At 42.2% G+C, this 18,797-nt stretch overlaps 1 protein-coding gene across 7 annotated transcripts in view; it reads right to left on the minus strand.

Annotated features, from left to right (window-relative positions):
* SYNE2 (spectrin repeat containing nuclear envelope protein 2) overlaps window positions 1–18,797 on the minus strand; it is a 327,838-nt gene that overhangs the window by 253,631 nt on the left and 55,410 nt on the right. For all 7 annotated transcript variants that reach the window (XM_073638692.1, XM_073638693.1, XM_073638690.1 and 4 more), the window contains exons 10-13: window positions 17,274–17,375; window positions 17,064–17,192; window positions 15,635–15,799; window positions 15,274–15,386 (exon numbers count right to left, since the gene is read on the minus strand). In XM_073638692.1, the coding sequence (XP_073494793.1) occupies window positions 15,274–15,386; window positions 15,635–15,799; window positions 17,064–17,192; window positions 17,274–17,375 (509 nt within the window). The remainder of the gene's footprint in view (window positions 1–15,273; window positions 15,387–15,634; window positions 15,800–17,063; window positions 17,193–17,273; window positions 17,376–18,797) is intronic.

Here is an 18,797-nt window from a genome sequence, read left to right on the forward strand (position 1 = left end):
CCGAAGGACTATGCAGCCCATGTTTTCATTGGCACCAGCCTTCCATTGAGGAACACTATGGTCAGTCTATACCCAACCTGGAATGGCTGCTCCAACCGCACCTTATATAGGGATAAGGAAAACTGCAGCTTAGTGTCCCTATAAGAAGTGGCTGAATGGAACTTTACCAACTGGACCACAAGGACTTTCTATTGCCGGTAGTATGGAGTCTCAGGTGGCACCTACAATCCACTCAGGTGGCACAGGTAGTCCAGCTTCTTCAGGATGGCACATTTATACAAGCCATCACAAAAAGCTTTGCCGCGTTTCTCAGCATAATCTCAAAAGCAGATACCAGGGCGTTACACGCGAAGAGCCGGACCGAGAGGTAGAAGAGCATCAACCCAACAGCAGGACATTGCCAGAGACCTACAACTTGACCTCCAGAGGGCTAATGGCATGCATATTTTTGCTAAACTCCATGAGGGCCCTATGTTCTGTAGTGGGATCTGTGATCACAGTCACCACCTTGCAGCTTGATTGGCATTTGCCAGAGAACACCGGAATTGGCAGGACCACCAATGGTGCCCCTTTCTTTTCACAGATGAGAGCAAGCTCAAAACTAGCAAGTAACAAACATGAAAAAGAGCCTGGAGATGCCATGGTGAATGTTATGCTTCTTGCAACATCATCCAGTATGACCAGTTTGGAGGTGGGTTGGTGGTGGTCTGAATAGACATATACTCAGAGGGTCACAAAAACCTCCACATGATAGCCAGAGGCACTCTCACTGCTGTCAGGATGAAATCCTTAGTCATTGTCAGACCTTACACTGGTCAATGGGTTCCTCCTGGTGCATGACAATGATCTGGGCCTCGGAGGAGACCCCAAGACACCATCAGCCATCCTGTCAGATACTGGAATTACAGGCAGGCTCGTGGGGTCATACACAGTAACTATTCACATTATGAGTAGCCATGATGAAATTCATAAACATTTGTGATTTCAATGCATTTCATTGATTTTCGGGGTGATTTGGATCCAAACCTTGGTTGGTTGACAATTTCGGTTTCCATTGACTATTGATGCGCCATTTTGTTCTCAACAAATGAGACCATTCATTAGTAAAGAGTTTTATCTTGAATCTTTCATTTATCGAGATCCAATGTGTGATTTAAGGGTTCCCTTCATGTTTGGGAAGGGAATCAGTGAGAGCAGCAGGCGGCGTGGGACAGATTATAATTTAGTAGAAAATGATTCATTAACCTGTATTTTATTCATCTTAATCCCTGCTCTTGCTAATTTTAATTTTATATATATATATACAGTACAGACCAAAAGTTTGGACACACCTTCTCATTTAAAGATTTTTCTGTATTTTCATAACTATGAAAATTGTACATTCACACTGAAGGCATCAAAACTATGAATTAACACATGTGGAATTATATACTTAGCAAAAAAGTGTGAAACAACTGAAAAAATGTCTTATATTCTAGGTTCTTCAAAGTAGTCACCTTTTGCTTTGATGACTGCTTTGCACACTCTTTGCATTCTCTTGAAGGAAATGGTCTTCCAACAATCTTGAAGGAGTTCCCAGAGATGCTTAGCACTTGTTGATCCTTTTGCCTTCACTCTGCGGTCCAGCTCACCCCAAACCATCTCGATTGGGTTTAGGTCTGGTGACTGTGGAGGCCAGGTCTTCTGGCGTAGCACCCCATAACTCTTCTTCTTGGTCAAATAGCCCTTACACAGCCTGGAGGTGTGTTTGGGGTCAATGTCCTGTTGAAAAATAAATGAAGGTCCAACTAAACGCAAACTGGATGGAATAGCATGCCGCTGCAAGATGCTGTGGTAGCCATGCTGGTTCAGTATGCCTTCAATTTTGAATAAATCCCCCAACAGTGTCACCAGCAAAGCACCCCCACACCATCACACCTCCTCCTCCATGCTTCACGGTGGGAACCAGGCATGTAGAATCCATCCGTTCACCTTTTCTGCATCGCACAAAGACACGGTAGTTGGAACCAAAGATCTCAAATTTGGACTCATCAGACCAAAGCACAGATTTCCTCTGGTCTAATGTCCATTCCTTGTGTTCTTTAGCCCAAACAAGTCTCTTCTGCTTGTTGCCTGTCCTTAGCAGTGGTTTCCTAGCAGCTATTTTACCATGAAGGCCTGCTGCACAAAGTCTCCTCTTAACAGTTGTTGTAGAGATGTGTCTGCTGCTAGAACTCTGTGTGGCATTGACCTGGTCTCTAATCTGAGCTGCTGTTAACCTGCGATTTCTGAGGCTGGTGACTCGGATAAACTTATCCTCAGAAGCAGAGGTGACTCTTGGTCTTCCTTTCCTGGGGCAGTCCTCATGTGAGCCAATTTCTTTGTAGCGCTTGATGGTTTTTGCAACTGCACTTGGGGACACTTTCAAAGTTTTCCCAATTTTTCAGACTGACTGACCTTCATTTCTTAAAGTAATGATGGCCACTCGTTTTTCTTTACTTAGCTGCTTTTTTCTTGCCATAATACAAATTCTAACAGTCTATTCAGTAGGACTATCAGCTGTGTATCCACCTGACTTCTGCACAACACAACTGATGGTCCCAACCCCATTTATAAGGCAAGAAATCTCACTTATTAAATCTGACAGGGCACACCTGTGAAGTGAAAACAATTTCCGGTGACTACCTCTTAAAGCTCATAAAGAGAATGCCAAGAATGTGCAAAGCAGTCATCAAAGCAAAAGGTGGCTACTTTGAAGAACCAAGAATATAAGACATATTTTCAGTTGTTTCACACTTTTTTGCTAAGTATATAATTCCACATGTGTTAATTCATAGTTTTGAGGCCTTCAGTGTGAATGTACAATTTTCAAAGTCATGAAAATACAGAAAAATCTTTAAATGAGAAGGTGTGTCCAAACTTTTGGTCTGTACTGTATATACACATATTCAAGAGAATGCCAAGAGTGTGCAAAGCAGTCATCAAAGCAAAAGGTGGCTACTTTGAAGAACCTAGAATATAAGACATATTTTCAGTTGTTTCACACTTTTTTGTTAAGTATATAATTCCACATGTGTTAATTCATAGTTTTGATGCCTTCAGTGTGAATGTACAATTTTCATAGTCATGAAAATACAGAAAAATCTTTAAATGAGAAGGTGTGTCCAAAAGTTTGGTCTGTACTATATATATATATATATATATATATATATATATATATATATATATATATATATATATATATATATATATATATATATATTATATATATATACAGGGTGGTCCAAAAGTAGGTGGACAGAAAGTGTAATAAGGTTATGAAGGGGGAGATTTATCAAACACTAAATTGCAGCCGCCTGTCTGGATCATCCTCCAATAAACCATGAATTAGACGTGAACGATAAGCTTTCCACCCAATAGATTTCAGGATTCGCATGATAGAAGCTCGTGAAATTCCCAATTCCAAAGAGGCTCTTCTGGGGACTTTTTTGGACTCTGAACAAATGTTTCAGCAATAAGTTGTTTATTATCTTCTGTACAGACTGTTTTGGGTTGACCAGTTTTTTTTGGAGCATTAAGGATTAAGCCAGTGTCACGAATGGGGTAAATGGTTTGTCTCTTTGGGGCTTGAGTACCAAATGTTTCAACCCCATTTGCTCTAACGGTTTCAGCATTTTGAGATTTCCAATACTCTGCTAAAATCAATTTTCTTTGATCTGCATTTAAATTATTTGCCATTATGTGTTATCTGAATTATCTGAAAAGAAAACAGATTTGGGGGAGATCTATCTGTGAAAACTAGATCTGTGAAACTGGCTCAGTTGCCCTTAGCAACCAATCAGATTCCACCTTTTATTTTCCAAAGAGTCTGTGAGGAATGAAAAGTGGAATCTGATTGGTTGCTAAGGGCAACTGAGCCAGTTTCACTTTACACCATGTCTGATAAATCTCCCCCTTCATAACCTTATTACACTTTGTCCACCTACTTTTGGACCACCCTGTATATATATATATATATATATATATATATATATATATATATATATATATATATATATATATATATATATATACATATACACACACATACATACTAGCTTTTACCCGCGGCTTCGCTCGCGTGGAATTTGGTCTGTCACATTAAGTTTCGTGACAGATCATTTTAATAGTAAAAAAAAAAAAATCTTAATAGTAAAAAAAATAATCTTATTTATTTACTCGTACATCCAAAGTTTCAGATGTCTAACTTCAAAACTGACGGATTCCATACAATTTTTGAACCCCTATAATATGAAGAGGGAAACTCTTGAGGGTGGAATTATCAAAATTCCTTTCTTAGTGCTCATTTAAGCTATAATAGAACCTATCTGCAAATTTCAAGATGCTAAGTTCAGTGGTTTCGGCTGTGCGTTGACCGCTAGGTGTGTCAGTCAATCAGGTTTACAGTTTTATATAATCTTCGCCTGTATGGTGTGTTGATAAAAAGTAGCCCTATGTCCTTCCCCAGGCTTGAAATTATCCATATCAAATTTCATCACAAACGGATTACTAAACACTGATTAATAAACAGGACGGACTGAAGTTACTTGCGTTTAATATTGTTTGTGTTAGTAAAGAATTACCGTATATTCCGGCGTATAAGACGACCTGGTGTATAAGACGACCCCCCTACTTTCCTGTTAAAATATAGAGTTTAGGATATATTCACCGTATAAGACTACCCCTTTTCCAACGCATACCAAACACCGGTAAAAATTAAAAAAAAACAGATTTGAATTTAACATGGTCCTTTTTTAATTTAAATTCTTATGACATGCAGGTATATAGCAGGAAAACTGTCACTCATAAACATATTAAAATAGGGGGGACCCCACGTCATTTTTTGGGGGGGTCCCCCATTCTAATAGCTAGTAAAGGCTAGGTATTCAGCTGGGGGCTGATATTAGTAGCCTGGGAAGCTCCGTGGGTATTACCCCCTTCCCAGACTTCAAACATCTGCCCCAGCCGTCTGCTTAACCTCCGCTAGAGACTATAATGATGGTGGATCCCACGCCAATTTTCTTTTTAAAAAATCCTTTATTTTAACACTAAATGACAATTGAGGGGTTAATAAAGATGCAGTCCCTAAATTATTATTAATTTTGTAATTAATTTTTCCCAAAAATGTTGACGTGGGCTTCGCCATATTTTTGTGTCCAGCCAGGTACAGCAGGCAGGAACGGGCTGCCCCCAACCACCAGCTGCCTATTTGTACCTGGCCGGACACAACAATATAGGGAAGCCCTTTTTTTTTTAATTATTTCATGAAATAATTAAAAAAAAAAGACGTGGGGCTTCGCCCTATTTTTGTGTCCAGCCAGGTACAACTAGGCAGCTGGGGGCTGGAATCTGCAGCGCAGGGAGACCCAAGCTTTCTGGGCCCCCCCCGCTGCAAATTGCAGTCCGCAGCCACCCCGGAAAATGGCGCGTTCATAGAAGCGCCATCTTCTGGCGCTGTACCCAACTCATCCAGGGCCCTGGTGCGGTGGCTCACTGGGTAATAAAGGGGTTAGGGCCAGCTTGGCATTATCAGCTGGCCCTAAGCCCAAAATTCATGGGGTCACGCCAATATTAGACATGACCACCATGAATTTCTAGTAAAGTAATTAAAAAAAACACAACACCCAGAAAAAAGTCCTTTAATTGAAATAAAGACACAATTTTTTAATGTTCTAAATTAAACCATACTTACCGTCACGCCCATTCCAGCTGAAGCCAACGATCTCCTGCAATAAAAGAAAAATAATAAACCAACCTCATCCTTACCTTTCCATGGTTCCCAGGACCGGTCCAGCTCTGCTACATTCACATGACAGGCTGCACCGCAGCAGAACGCTGCCGTTCAGCCTGTCATCCCGCAGACACTGAGAAGCGCAGGCATGCTTGTGCTCCTCAGTGTCTGACTGTGACGGCATCCAGATGAGCCGAGATCATGTCCAATGAACTCGGCTCACCTCATGCACGTCACTGACAGCGTGGGAAAATTCTCCTGCTCCCCGCATGCGCAGTAGAAGTTTCCCACGCTGTCAGTGACGTGCATGAGGTGAGCCGAGTTCATTGGACATGACCTCGGCTCATCTGGATGCCGTCACAGCGAGACACTGAGGAGCACAAGCATGCCTGCGCTTCTCAGTGTCTGCGGGATGACAGGCTGGATGGCGGCGTTCTGCTGCGGTCCAGCCTGTCATCTCGATGTAGCAGAGCTGAAGCTGTCGTGGGAGCCATGGAAAGGTAAGGATGAGGTTGGTTTATTATTTTTCTTTTATTGCAGGAGATCGTTGGCTTCAGCTGGAATGGGCGTGATGGTAAGTATGGTTTAATTTAGAACAATAAAGAATTGTGTCTTTATTTCAATTAAAGGACTTTATTCTGGGTGTTTGTGTTTTTTTTAACTTTGACTATGGGGTTAGTAATGGGGGTGTCTTATAGACGCCTCTCCATTACTAACCTGGGCTTGATGTCAGCTGGCATTATAAGCTGACATCAACCCCAGCCCTATTACCCCCTGCCACCGCACCAGGGCAGCGTGGAAGAGCGAGGCTAAGTGCCAGAATTGGCGCATCCTATGGATGCGCCATTTCTGGGGCGGCTGACGGCTGGTGTTTCTAGCCTGGGAGGGGGCCAATATTCATGGCTCCCTTCCTGGGCTATTAATATCAGCCCCCAGCTGTCTGCCTAGCCTTTGCTAGCTATTAAATTAGGGGGGACCCCACGTCATTTTTTTTGGGGGGTCCCCCATTTTAATAGCTAGTAAAGACTAGGTATTCAGCTGGGGGCTGATATTAGTAGCCTGGGAAGCTCCGTGGGTATTACCCCCTTCCCAGGCTTCAAACATCTGCCCCAGCTGTCTGCTTAACCTCCGCTAGAGCCTAAAATTAAGGGGAACCCCACGCCAATTTTTTTAATAATAAATCCTTTATTTTAATACTAAATGACAAGTACAGTAACCAACACTATCACTGTACTTCATATATATGTGACTGACATGTTTCTATCTATCTAATCTATGTGTGAAGCTCTATTCTGTCTGTTATAAATTGTCGGGTACCGCTGCTGAATTGCCGGCCGGCTTTTTTAAAGAGACGGTGCATGAAAACACTATTATTTGTTTTAATAAATCCTTTACACTAAATGACAAGTACAGTAAGCAATACTGTCACTGTACTTCATATATATGTGACTGACATGTTTCTATCTATCTAATCTATGTGTGAAGCTCTATTCTTTCTATTCTAAATTGTCGGGTGCCGGCTTATGCCGCTGCTGAATTGCCGGCTTTTCATATATTGTCACAGAAGCGATGCGAACTTCCCTGCTCCGGACACAGCCCACCGCTTCTGTGACAAGTGAAAGCTGTCGGCACAGAAGCCCTGCGCTGTGTCCGGAGCTGGGAATACGCAGCGATGTGTCAGTTTCAGCACAGAAGCGCTGACTGTCTGGACCTACCGCCGCCGTATTTTAACTCCCTCCACCTTATATTAACTCCGACATGGCAGGGATACGGCCACGGCAGCTTATTAACACCCCCAGAGTATCCCCGCATGTCAATTTCTGAAAGTTTAAAAGCATTACCGGCGTATAAGACGACCCCAGACTAGACAGAAGATTTTTCAGTCTTCAAAAGTCGTCTTATACGCCGGAATATACGGTAGTATGTAATTGGAATAATGGACATCTGCAGGTAATTTATCTATGTGTTTTTACTGCAATATACTCCTGTAAACTATGTTATTTGATTTCTTTCGTTTAGCGAAAATATGTAGATTTTGCGATTTAGAAACACGTGAGCAAGCTACGTATAGCTGACCGTGGGAAAAACAGGGCGTGCCTAAATGTTTCCCCACTACCTTCAAAGTTTGCCCTTGCGATTTATTGATGGTCATTGAAAATGCAACTTTAAGTGGGAACTGCAAACGTTTGAAATTAAAGGGTAAGTTATTGGGTATTATTGGGATGCGTGGTATAAGAATATTTTCACCCTTAGCTTCTCCAGTTAAAATTGTGGCCTTTACAATGTGCCTGCCTAGTTCAGTGACTCGCAATCTAGTGCCATTACATAATCTCGGGGCGTCCAAGTTGCGCATTAACAAAACGGGTATACCGACCTTTGATTCGAGCTTATGAGATGGGACCCCGGATAGCTCCAAAGAGTTAAGAAACTCCACGGGGTAGCTCGTACAGTCTTCAGATGACATGACTGTGTCGATGGAGTTGTAGGTTGTTGCATCGCTGGTTACTTGGTCCAGGATAATTTTATTGATTTTCGCAACTGTTTCATTTCTTGGTGCTAGTATAGTTCTTTCACATAGCCAATTTTCATTGTGGATGTTTTGTTGCAAATTTGGAAAAACTTGAGCAATAAGTGCGTCTTCCGAATCCACAACATGACAAAATTGGTTAGTGAATAGAACCATACCTTCTTCGTCAGTTTCGATTCGACCTTCACCGATCTCGAGCAGTTTCTCAGCGTACGCGCCCGACTCTAGATCACTGAATAACTGGACACGCATGTTGGTGGTGAGGTGCAGCTTTTCAACTTTGGTCCATAAATATGAGGATTTCAGACATGCGTTAATTTCATCTGCTTGCAGTGCCTCGCTCGATGACAGGCAAAGTTTGCCTAAAGTCCCCAGCCAATAAAACAACCACACCACCCATTATTGTTTGTTTACTGTGTAAGTCTTGTAGACAAGAATCAAGACCTTCGATGGCGCGTTTGTGTGACATTGTGCACTCGTCCCACACGATTAGTTTGCACTGTTGCAACAGGAGGCCACGGGCGCTGCTCTTGCTGATATTACACGATGGGGTTTCTTCGTTCACCAGATTAAGAGGTAATTTAAAGACTGAATGTGCCGTCCGTCCACCGCTTAGCAATGTTGCAGCAATTCCAGAGGAAGCCACAGCTAATGCAACGTTATAACCGCTACGAATTTTTGCTAAAAGTAAATTAAGCAAGAAAGTTTTTCCTGTACCACCCGGGGCATCAAGGAAAAAAAGTCCACCTTCACCATTCTCAACTCGTCCTACTATTTTGTGATAAATCTCTCTTTGATCAGGTAGCAAAAGTGGCTCAGTTTCGCAAACGTGAGCGTCTAACTGGCTGGTATCATAGCTTAGCTCTTTTATCAACTCGTTCGACAGCTCTCCTCTACGCCGCGGTGAGGGTAGACCAAAATCGGACAATTACTTTCCAGAAATGATTAATATTTTGTCCTCGATAAGCCCCAACGCCTCATTGAAACAGAGATCATCGTTAACGTGATCCATTCTTTCAAATCTGTGCATGATATCCTCTGATAACGCAGTTTTATACTTGTGCCAGAGTTGTAGAGGATTGGATAAACCGCAAGTGCATATCAATATGGCAAACAGCTCTCTTATTTGCGCCGGGGAGCGACATAGCACGGCCTCTTCTAAGGTGGTATCCCAGTGGTTATCATCTTCCAACAACCCCATCTTCTCACACACCTGCCGAAAAGTTGCAAGTTCTTGACCTTCAAATGTTTTTAAATCTGAGAAGTTGGTTGGACCCCTTATTACATTCAGCAGCATACGCAAGCAATAACATTCAAAATTGCTAACGTGCACTGTGTAAATGCGACCTAGAGCGTCTCCTGCCTTCACACCTGGCCAGCAATCGACAGGTGTTCCTTGTAAACGACGTTTCCATTGCTTCCGTGCCACATTCCAAGTATAGTAGCGAGGCACATCAATGTAAAGTAATGTTTTTGCAAACGTATCACTTTGGCACAACAGGAAAAATACAGTTAGTGTAGTTTTAGGTGGTGCTTCTAATCTCTCTCTAAAATTATTTTCCGTAAAGTAAACCCTCTCGCCATTGGGTAAATGAATTGCGAGATGAGTGACGGTTGGGTGTCTCTCGTGCAGAGGCAGACCTAAGATCCGCCACGCTGCTTCGTTACTACTAACATATCGGCCGGTTCTAAAGGTCTGCACCTCATCTCTTGGGTCAATGTTAACATTCCCTTGCTGGCGGATGTTAAAAATAGCCTGGTCACTACCCTTATTAATATATTTCCGAATATATTTTATCGCCTGTACCGTATTACAGAACTCTACATTTAAATGAGTATTAAAATTTTTTGATAAGAGTGGAGAATATGGGACCACCCAGCTATTGTCCACCAATATTTCCTGTGTTCCTCTACGGGTTTTTATAATCGTCGTGCGTCCACCATTCTCCGGTGCTCTGCGCCTGTACAAAGGATAACCTTTGTCATTGGTTTGAGTATCTTTTAAAAGCTTCCTCGGATATTTTTTGGTACATTTACCTTCCTTCATGCATGGCGATGAAGAATTGAATGTACCACATGGCCCGTGAATCATATTCTTTGTCACTGTATCATAGAGCTTTTGATCGGTTTCTGGGTTTGGTATCTCAGCACATATGATTTCGTCAATTTGGTTCGGATGCAATTTTTCCTTTAACCACAGCAGTAAGTGCACATGAGGCAAACCTCGCTTTTGCCACTCGATCGAGTACATGAAGCATTGCATATCACCAAATATGTTACCTTTTGTAAGTAGAGCTACCAACTTCTGTACTTTTATTCTAAATACTCGGGCTGTTAAGTCATGTCTGTCCGTTGAATTTTGACCAGCCATAAGCTCTTTGGTGATTTCTGGCCAAGCGGGGTTGCAAGTCATTGTAATAAATAAATCAGGCCTCCCATAATTACGTACGTATGTGAACGCATCTTGTGTGTATTCGTGTAGGTATCTCGGGCTATTTACAAATGATGACGGGAGAATCACCATCTGACCTAAGTTATTTGGATCCAAATCCGCATCATTTCTTATTGCATCTTGCAAGTGAATATAATTTTCTGCGCGCAGTTTTTTTTTATTTAAAGAAATGAACCTTAAGCGCTCACTTTCCATCTTTACATACATGTCGACCAGAAACTGATGAAGTAGGAGCCTACACTTAAGCATCAAATTAAAATCGCTGCGACGGACCATCAAGTGAAAGGCATAAAAATCTTTGCAGGACACCTTTTTGCTTGGCATTGCTTGTTTGGTAATTGGATTTATCTGAGGAATATCAATGCTGTACCCCTCTTGTCCTTTCCAAAAAATTATTGGGTACTCGAGAGCGTCATAGAATCTATGTGTATCGGGAACCCTAGTGAGCATGCCATCGCGCGGCTGCACAATGATGTCCCGAGACATAGTTTGTTCGCTACTAACTATTACAGCAGCTATTTCATTTGTAGTAGGGGCATTGAATCGTCTCTCATGTTGACCACGTGGTACACGGTCTGGGTGAATCACTACTTTGAAATGATCGTCATTGATCATTCTGTCTCTAGCCGTTTTAAATTCATGCACCAAAATGTTGTGGTCGTGAAGTACTCGTTGTAATTTTTTAACTATGTTTCTATCTACGCTTTGCACGCACTCAGTACGCCTGTTGATTTGTTCTTGTTCGTCACCTATGAAATAAACTTGTAAAAATTGTGGTTGCGAAATGGATGTAGGAATTAAAGAACCGATACGGTGGTATACTTGTCCTTGTATTGTAAAGGTCGGGCAAAACCCTGGCATTGAGACAATTTGATCTGCTCCAAAAGACGTCATATGAAAGCACATGTTGTATTTTCTTATATTATTTAGAAAAAGGCGAGATTCATCAGTTTCATTAGAGAAAAGCTCTTTTAAAGGTTGAACTGGCTCGTTTATATAAGGAAGAGCTACTTTCCCGCCCAAACAACACATACCTGCTGCTTCCTCTTTCCACTTAAGAGCTCCGCAATATTTGCAATCTATGGTCATTGCTTCTATTTTTATAAGCTTGTGAGTTTCATAATCAAGATTCTCGTCATACTCAAATGCAGCTTTATTAAACAATATCCATGTATTTCTTGTAAATGTTTGACGTCGCTGTGCTGCCCTTTCAGCAACAGTGCGTCAGCGAGATTCGTCCATTTCCTAAGTTTCAGTGGCTCTTTGGGACGCCATGTAAGTCGCTTGCTGCTGACGTCGAGCTTGGGACTGTTCTGGAGTTTCAGTGGCTCTTTGGGACGCCAGATACTCCGCATGCTGTTCACGTCGGACTTGGGACTGTTCTTGAGTTTCAGCAGCCCGTTGAGATGCCAAAAACTACGCATTCCGTTCACGTCGGGCTTGGGACTGTTCTGGAGTTTCAGCAGCCCGTTGAGACACCAGATACTCCGCATGCTGTTCACGTCGGGCTTGGGACTGTTCTGGAGTTTCAGCAGCCCGTTGAGACGCCAGATACTCCGCATTCCGTTCACGTCGGGCTTGGGATTGTTCTGGAGTCTCTGCAGCTCTATGTGCCGCACAACGCACCGCCTGCTCAAGCCTTCGTTGCTCGGCTTGTTGAGAATTCTCATCACGTCTAATTATTTTCATAGCTCGGGCTTTATTAGAGCTTTGCGAAGTGTTAGACTTACGCTTTCGCGGCATTTTTATAAGTACTAATTACAAAATAGGTACTTAGTAAAGTTCAAACAAAATACTAAAACAATCTAATTAGCTATATTACGATCGCTGTACAGACGATATCAGTTGTATATGACTGGTCTATGAGGAGCAGCTGTGGCGCGGTTACCCATAGCAACCATTCCCAGTGCTCTGTGGGAGCTGAGAGCAGCCTGCTGGTGCTGTGGGTGACATGCTGCGCTGCACACACACAGGGCTGTGCTGCACACAGGAGGGGAGGACGCCATTTGTGTAGCGCTGCTGCCGGTGCTGTCAGGCTGCAGTGTGTGCATCCTCCATGGAGCCGCGCTCAGGTTACTGCCCCTCCCCGTGTGTGAGTCACTTCCCCTCCGTCCAGGTGAGGCGCTCGGAACTTTCCCGGCTGCAGCAGCTGGCGCAGGTGAGCTCATGTTTTATTATACGGTGTTATGTGGAGGGACAATGGCGGCGGGGACCCCCTGTGTGAGGACAATGACGGCCCGGTGCCCCCGGGCAACCTGCAGGAGGAAGCCTCACACTCCCCCCGGGCTGTGGGTGCGGGCAGGCCGTGCTGGGACGTGTAGTTCCCTAGTAACCTGTTCCTGACATATGGGCTGTTTTCTGTGTTTTTTTTTTTTTTTAAGTCTGAGAAAATGTCATAAATTATCCTTCTCCCTTCAGCTGTTTCCAGAGTGTAATGTATCAGGGTGAGCTCATGACTGACAGCTGCCAAAGTTTCTAGGAAATGTCAGTCCCTGGGGGTCGTGTGTGAACCCCCTGTGCCACACTTGTACCTGGCCACGGTATATGATCACCCCTGTATTCTGACTATGGACAGGCGGCAACTGTGACCTCACTATACAATGATCCACTATGGGCAAATTATTGTATTATCAATCTCTTCTGACTGCTGTACATCAGCCATTTAAATATCACCTGTGTATGTGAGTATATAAGAGTTTGATAAATATACTAAAAAGTTTGATAAATATACTAAAATGTGCATTGTAAAATAGTATCTAATTTAATTAAATTTATGGTTCACAATTTTGGTCATAGTGGCTTCCAAATAAAAGGTAGATATATGCTGTCGCGGACTTTTATTTAGAACTATTCAAGACAAACAATTCTACGGTACATCATCTTTGTGTAACTCCAACGGTTTAGGCAGCGTACGCCAAGATAGCTCTCAGAGGCCAGATTTTTTTCCGACTTAATTGACATGTATCGTTATATTACAACCAAAATTACATAAAATCATTACAAATTGTAGCCTATATGTTATTCCGATGTATAATCTATATTACCGTAAAGTTTCATGCAAATCCGTCCAGTAGTTTTTTCGTGAAAGAGTAACAAACAAACATACTCACAAACTTTCGCATTTATAATATTAGTAGGATAGAGATATATATATATACACATACATATATACATACACACGCATACATACACACATATATCTGTCAATCACTGCTTGTGTCATCAGTGTTTCTACCATCAGTGTGTCATCAGTGTTTTTCACAGATGGATAAAAAAAAAAAAATTTCAAAGCTTCTCCTATACTTTGCAATGTTAAACACGGACAGGACGTGGATGGCACAGGTGTACTGTACATGTTTTTCACGGACCCTTAGGCTATCTGCCCACGATGCGGAAATGCTCCGGATTTTTTCCTGTGCGTTTCTGCATCTCCCTGGCAGAAAAAACGCATGAGGATTGTACATGCGGATTGTACATGCGGATGTGAAGCGTTCTTCACATGCATTTCCGCATGCGGGTTAACAAGCGCTTTCCAAGCGATTTTAGCATCACTTGGAAAGTGCTTGACGACTTGGTCACACTATATAAATCCATGCAACCGGCATGATTTATATAGTGTGACCCGAGAGAACGTTCAAAAAATAAATCTTTACTTACCTTCTAATGGTCCCCAGAGTCTTTATCTGATCCGTCTTGGCTTGCTGGCAGCTCGCGGTACACTAAAGGATCCGCCGACGTCAGCGGTCGCGTGACCCGTCACATGACTAAATGACGTCATGGCAGGTCCTGGAGTCCACCACGATCTGCCGGCAAGCCAAGACAAAGACACCAGGGGCCAGCAGAAGGTAAGTATAATATGTATTTTTTAATTTTATTCTTTTTTTTTACAGGTTCTATGGTACCCGGGTCCGGAGGAGAGTCTCCTGTCCTCCACACCCGGGTACCATCCGCACATTGAACCGCATGGATTCCGCATCTACATATACAGTGATGCCTAATCCATGCGTTCCAATGCAAGTCAATGGCGGCGAAAACACAGCGCTTCCGCAAAATAATTGGTAGTGCTGCGTATTTTTCCGCAATGATAATCCGCAGCGGAAATTTCCGCATCATGTGCACAGCACATGCGGATTCATTGGGGAACATGGGAGACCTTCTACCAAGCGTTTTTGGAAGCGTTTCTGCAGCGGAATTCCCGCTGCGGAAACGCTTAAAAAACGCATCGTGGGCACAAAGCCTTAGGCTTTTATTGGCCCTTGCCCGTTTTTTTATGGCAGCACAGATGGCATGTGAATAGCACCATAGATTATAATGGGTAAGTGTGGGATCTGTAAAGAGAATGGATACAACACGTACTGGAAACACGGATGTGTGCATGAGGCCTAAGGAGCAATTTTTCTTTGGCAAAATCATTGATGATCACAATACAAGTTTTTTTATAACTACTTTAAACTTTGCCCTACATGATAATAATCATACAAGACGCCCTGTGCAATAAGGTCAGGACAAACATGAGTAATTACAGACGTAAAGCAGAGCTCGTACCTTGTTTTCATCTCTTCGGTCTTATCAGTGGGCACAATCATGACGCCGTTATCGTCTAGATTCTTAAAGGATCCGAGACTCTCCATGTGATTTTTGCCATCAACTATCAAAGCCTGTAGGGATAATGAGAAGAAGATAGAGCTGAATTTTTAAGCCAAAATAATATATATCAGGAGAACCCCATACACATCAGATGGTGTGCTATTTCTGATGGAATCAGCGGTGTATGGAGGAGACCTTTAGTGTTTTCCAAGATGATTACACACAATAGATGTTTTTGGTTCATCGTAGCCTTTATCGCCCTAACTTTCATATCTACCATGATTTGATGCTAAAAATATTAAGACACACGATTCCGCACCTTGAAGGCTTCTGACAAAGCCCGGAGTAGAGACATTGTATTGTAATGAGAGCCGGATTCAGGTAAAGCCTGGGACATCAGAGTTTCGACTTCCGTCAGCCATGTCTCAATACTATCCAGAGGTGGAGGTAAACTCCTATCCAGCTGCATCTTCCACTCTGCAATCTGTATAAGAAGAGTCGATAGAGAATACAGAGAAAAGTAACGCGCACCTTTTTAATTTCCATCTTCTCATAGACAACACCCTCTTCCTCATCAGTGTCTGGTCGAAATTCACTGATCTATCTAGAATCGGACATGGCTGCCATATAGAACATCTCTGCTTCACATTTTGGACCTCAGTAATCAGGTCTCAAAGGTCACAATTACGAGTTATTCCCTACAGAGGAAAGATCATAACTTGCAGATTGGTGAGGGCGACGTTGGTTTAAAAATGGCCCAAACTCCTTGCGCAGCGGCAGACACTGGTAATATATGTGTCTGCTCCCCCATATCACTTGTACACCCAGACATATCCAAAAATTCCATTTCTGCACCATTATTATTTGTAACTTTTTGGGAAATTTTTTTTTCAATGTATTGATATATACCTCGATATGTACCAGTACATTATGCCTGTAAAGAAGAATGTTATAGAGGCTTTTAGGTAGAAAAACGAAATAACAGAGAAGTCTGCGGCTCACTGTTAATGTTTCCGAACCACATATATGTACTTGGCTATCTATGGGACCACCAGAAATGGCCGAGTACAACACTGGGCTATTCCTGGCATTCCCATGCAGCTACCACTCCATTCTGATGGGGATAGGTGGGGGTCCCAGTGATTTCTTCACTGAAATAAATGGAAACCCTAAAATTGTTTGTACTTCTGCAAATTCCTCGATGAAGAGTTGCCTTCACCTTGGGTGCTATTATGGTACCAAGGGAGCCGAGAGGAGAGATGAAACTGCTCACAGCCTACAGAAGGAATGATTACAACTGGCTGCAATTTTTGCGTCCCCATTTGCAGAAGGAATAACTGCTCTGAAGCACAAACTGCATCTCTAGTAAGTCAATTAAATTAATTTATTTTTTAATATATATTTAAAAATTTTTTTTTTTTTTTAGAACAAACTGCACATAGGGACTGAGATTTTCTAAAAGGGGACAACCCCTTTAAGGCTAGGTATAGTTGAAGTAAACAGTCCACAACTTCCAAAACTTGCACATATCCTCAATGTTTACGAACCTTGAAAAACTTCATGAGCAGGTCTTAATACTTAAGATGGTCATACACATCACCTAGGAAACATTTAGGTGGTGAAACTATTGGAGAAATGTCTAAAGCACACAAACAAGTGGCATTACCTATAGTGATCCTATTAGTCGGTAGTTGTCTTTTTCCTAAAACAAATGGGAATCATTGGTTGCTATGTGCAATTTTCCTCACCTGGGATGTGATATTTTCAAGCGACTGCTTAATAAGCAGTTGCTCCTCAGCTTGAAGAGTCTCCACCGCTAGTCCAGATATGAAGATTCGTTTCTGCTCATTAAATTTTCTCATAAATAACAGAATTCCCTAAGAAAAAAATAGCAACGATAAATGAGATATTTTCCAATGACAGGGAATTCATCAGTCTGAAAACGCAAGAAATTTTACCTGGTATTTTTTCGTATAGGTCTCATCTTTCATTTCAGAAAATAACGTTTTCAGCGTCTGCTCCTGCTCAATCAACCACTCCGTGGTTTTATTCACTCGAGACTACAAGGTAAAAAAAAAATAATCAATTTAACTTCTATAATAAGGGAAGATGAGCAGCAAAATCAGAAAAGAAAATATGAGAAGATCTACCTAAAATACATGGTAAGAGGGAGCAGAAGGGAGACCCAATGGCGTTGGTTTTAAAAATGGCCAAACTCCTATGGCAGGGGCCGACACTGATAATATATGTGTCTGCTCCCCATGTCACACATACAGATATCCAAAAATGCCATCTCTGCACCATTATTGTTTGTAACTTTTTGGAAATAAAAATCTCCAATGTATAGACCTATATCTGTATATGTACCAGTACATTGTGCCTGTAAAGAAGAATGTTAAAGAGGTTTTTTGGTAGAAAAAATAAATACCAGAGAGGTCTGTGGCTCACTGTTAATGTTTCTGCCTTCCATACCACAGGTCCTAAGTTTGAATCCTGGCAGAAATTAACTACATGAAGAAGTTGACAATAAATTAAATATATAAAAGCAAATCTCCACTGGGAGACATGTGAATGACTTGACCTCTTAGGTCCTATGAGAAAGGAATATTTTTCAGAAATTACTAAAGGTTTCCCTAGATCTAAAGATTAAAACTAACAGTTACAACTAATTGAATTTTTTTACACCAAAAATGTCATAGGCCTACATTTATTATTAAATTTAAATCCGGTTTTCGCATAAACTATGATTTAAGACGTCCCAAATAAGAGAACATGCCAAATTTGCATAAAACATGTGCAAAATTTATCGCAATGTATCAGCTTTAAAGGAGGCATGGTCATCGATGGGTGGGTAAGGTCTCCAAGTTTTAGATCAATTTGGATACAGATCAATTTCTAGAAATCAGAAATTAGCTTTTCTGAGGCCCAGACAGTCCTAAAATGCACTAAATATATATTTTTGGTTACGTTGTGTGTTGAGACATGTCGAGGCATCATACTGTGTGTGGAGAATGTGCTAGGGCAGCATCTTATATGATGGGGGACATCATACTGTGTGTGCAGGATTCTACTGCAGGGGAATCATAATATATGTTGAGGCTGTGTGTGGAGCTGTGGGGGGATAATACTGTGTGGGGGCATCATACTGTGTGTTGAGGGGGCATCATACTGTGTGGAGAAAGTGCTAGGGCAGCATCTTATATGATGGGGGACATCATACTGTGTGTGCAGGATTCTACTGCAGGGGAATCAGAATATATGTTGGGGCTGTGTGTGGAGCTGTGGGGGGATAATACTGTGTCGGGGCATCATACTGTGTGTTGAGGGGGCATCATACTGTGTGTGGAGAAAGTGCTAGGGCAGCATCTTACCTGATGAGGGACATAATACGGTGTGTGCAGGATTCTACTGCAGGGAAATCATAATGCATGTTTGGACTGTGGGGGGGGGGTGTCATACTGTGTGTGGTGGAAGCTGTGGGG

The sequence above is a fragment of the Phyllobates terribilis genome, unplaced genomic scaffold (assembly GCF_046119375.1).
Source record: "Phyllobates terribilis strain yellow unplaced genomic scaffold, ASM4611937v1 Scaffold_7__3_contigs__length_470593459, whole genome shotgun sequence".
Classification (NCBI taxonomy): domain Eukaryota; kingdom Metazoa; phylum Chordata; class Amphibia; order Anura; family Dendrobatidae; genus Phyllobates; species Phyllobates terribilis.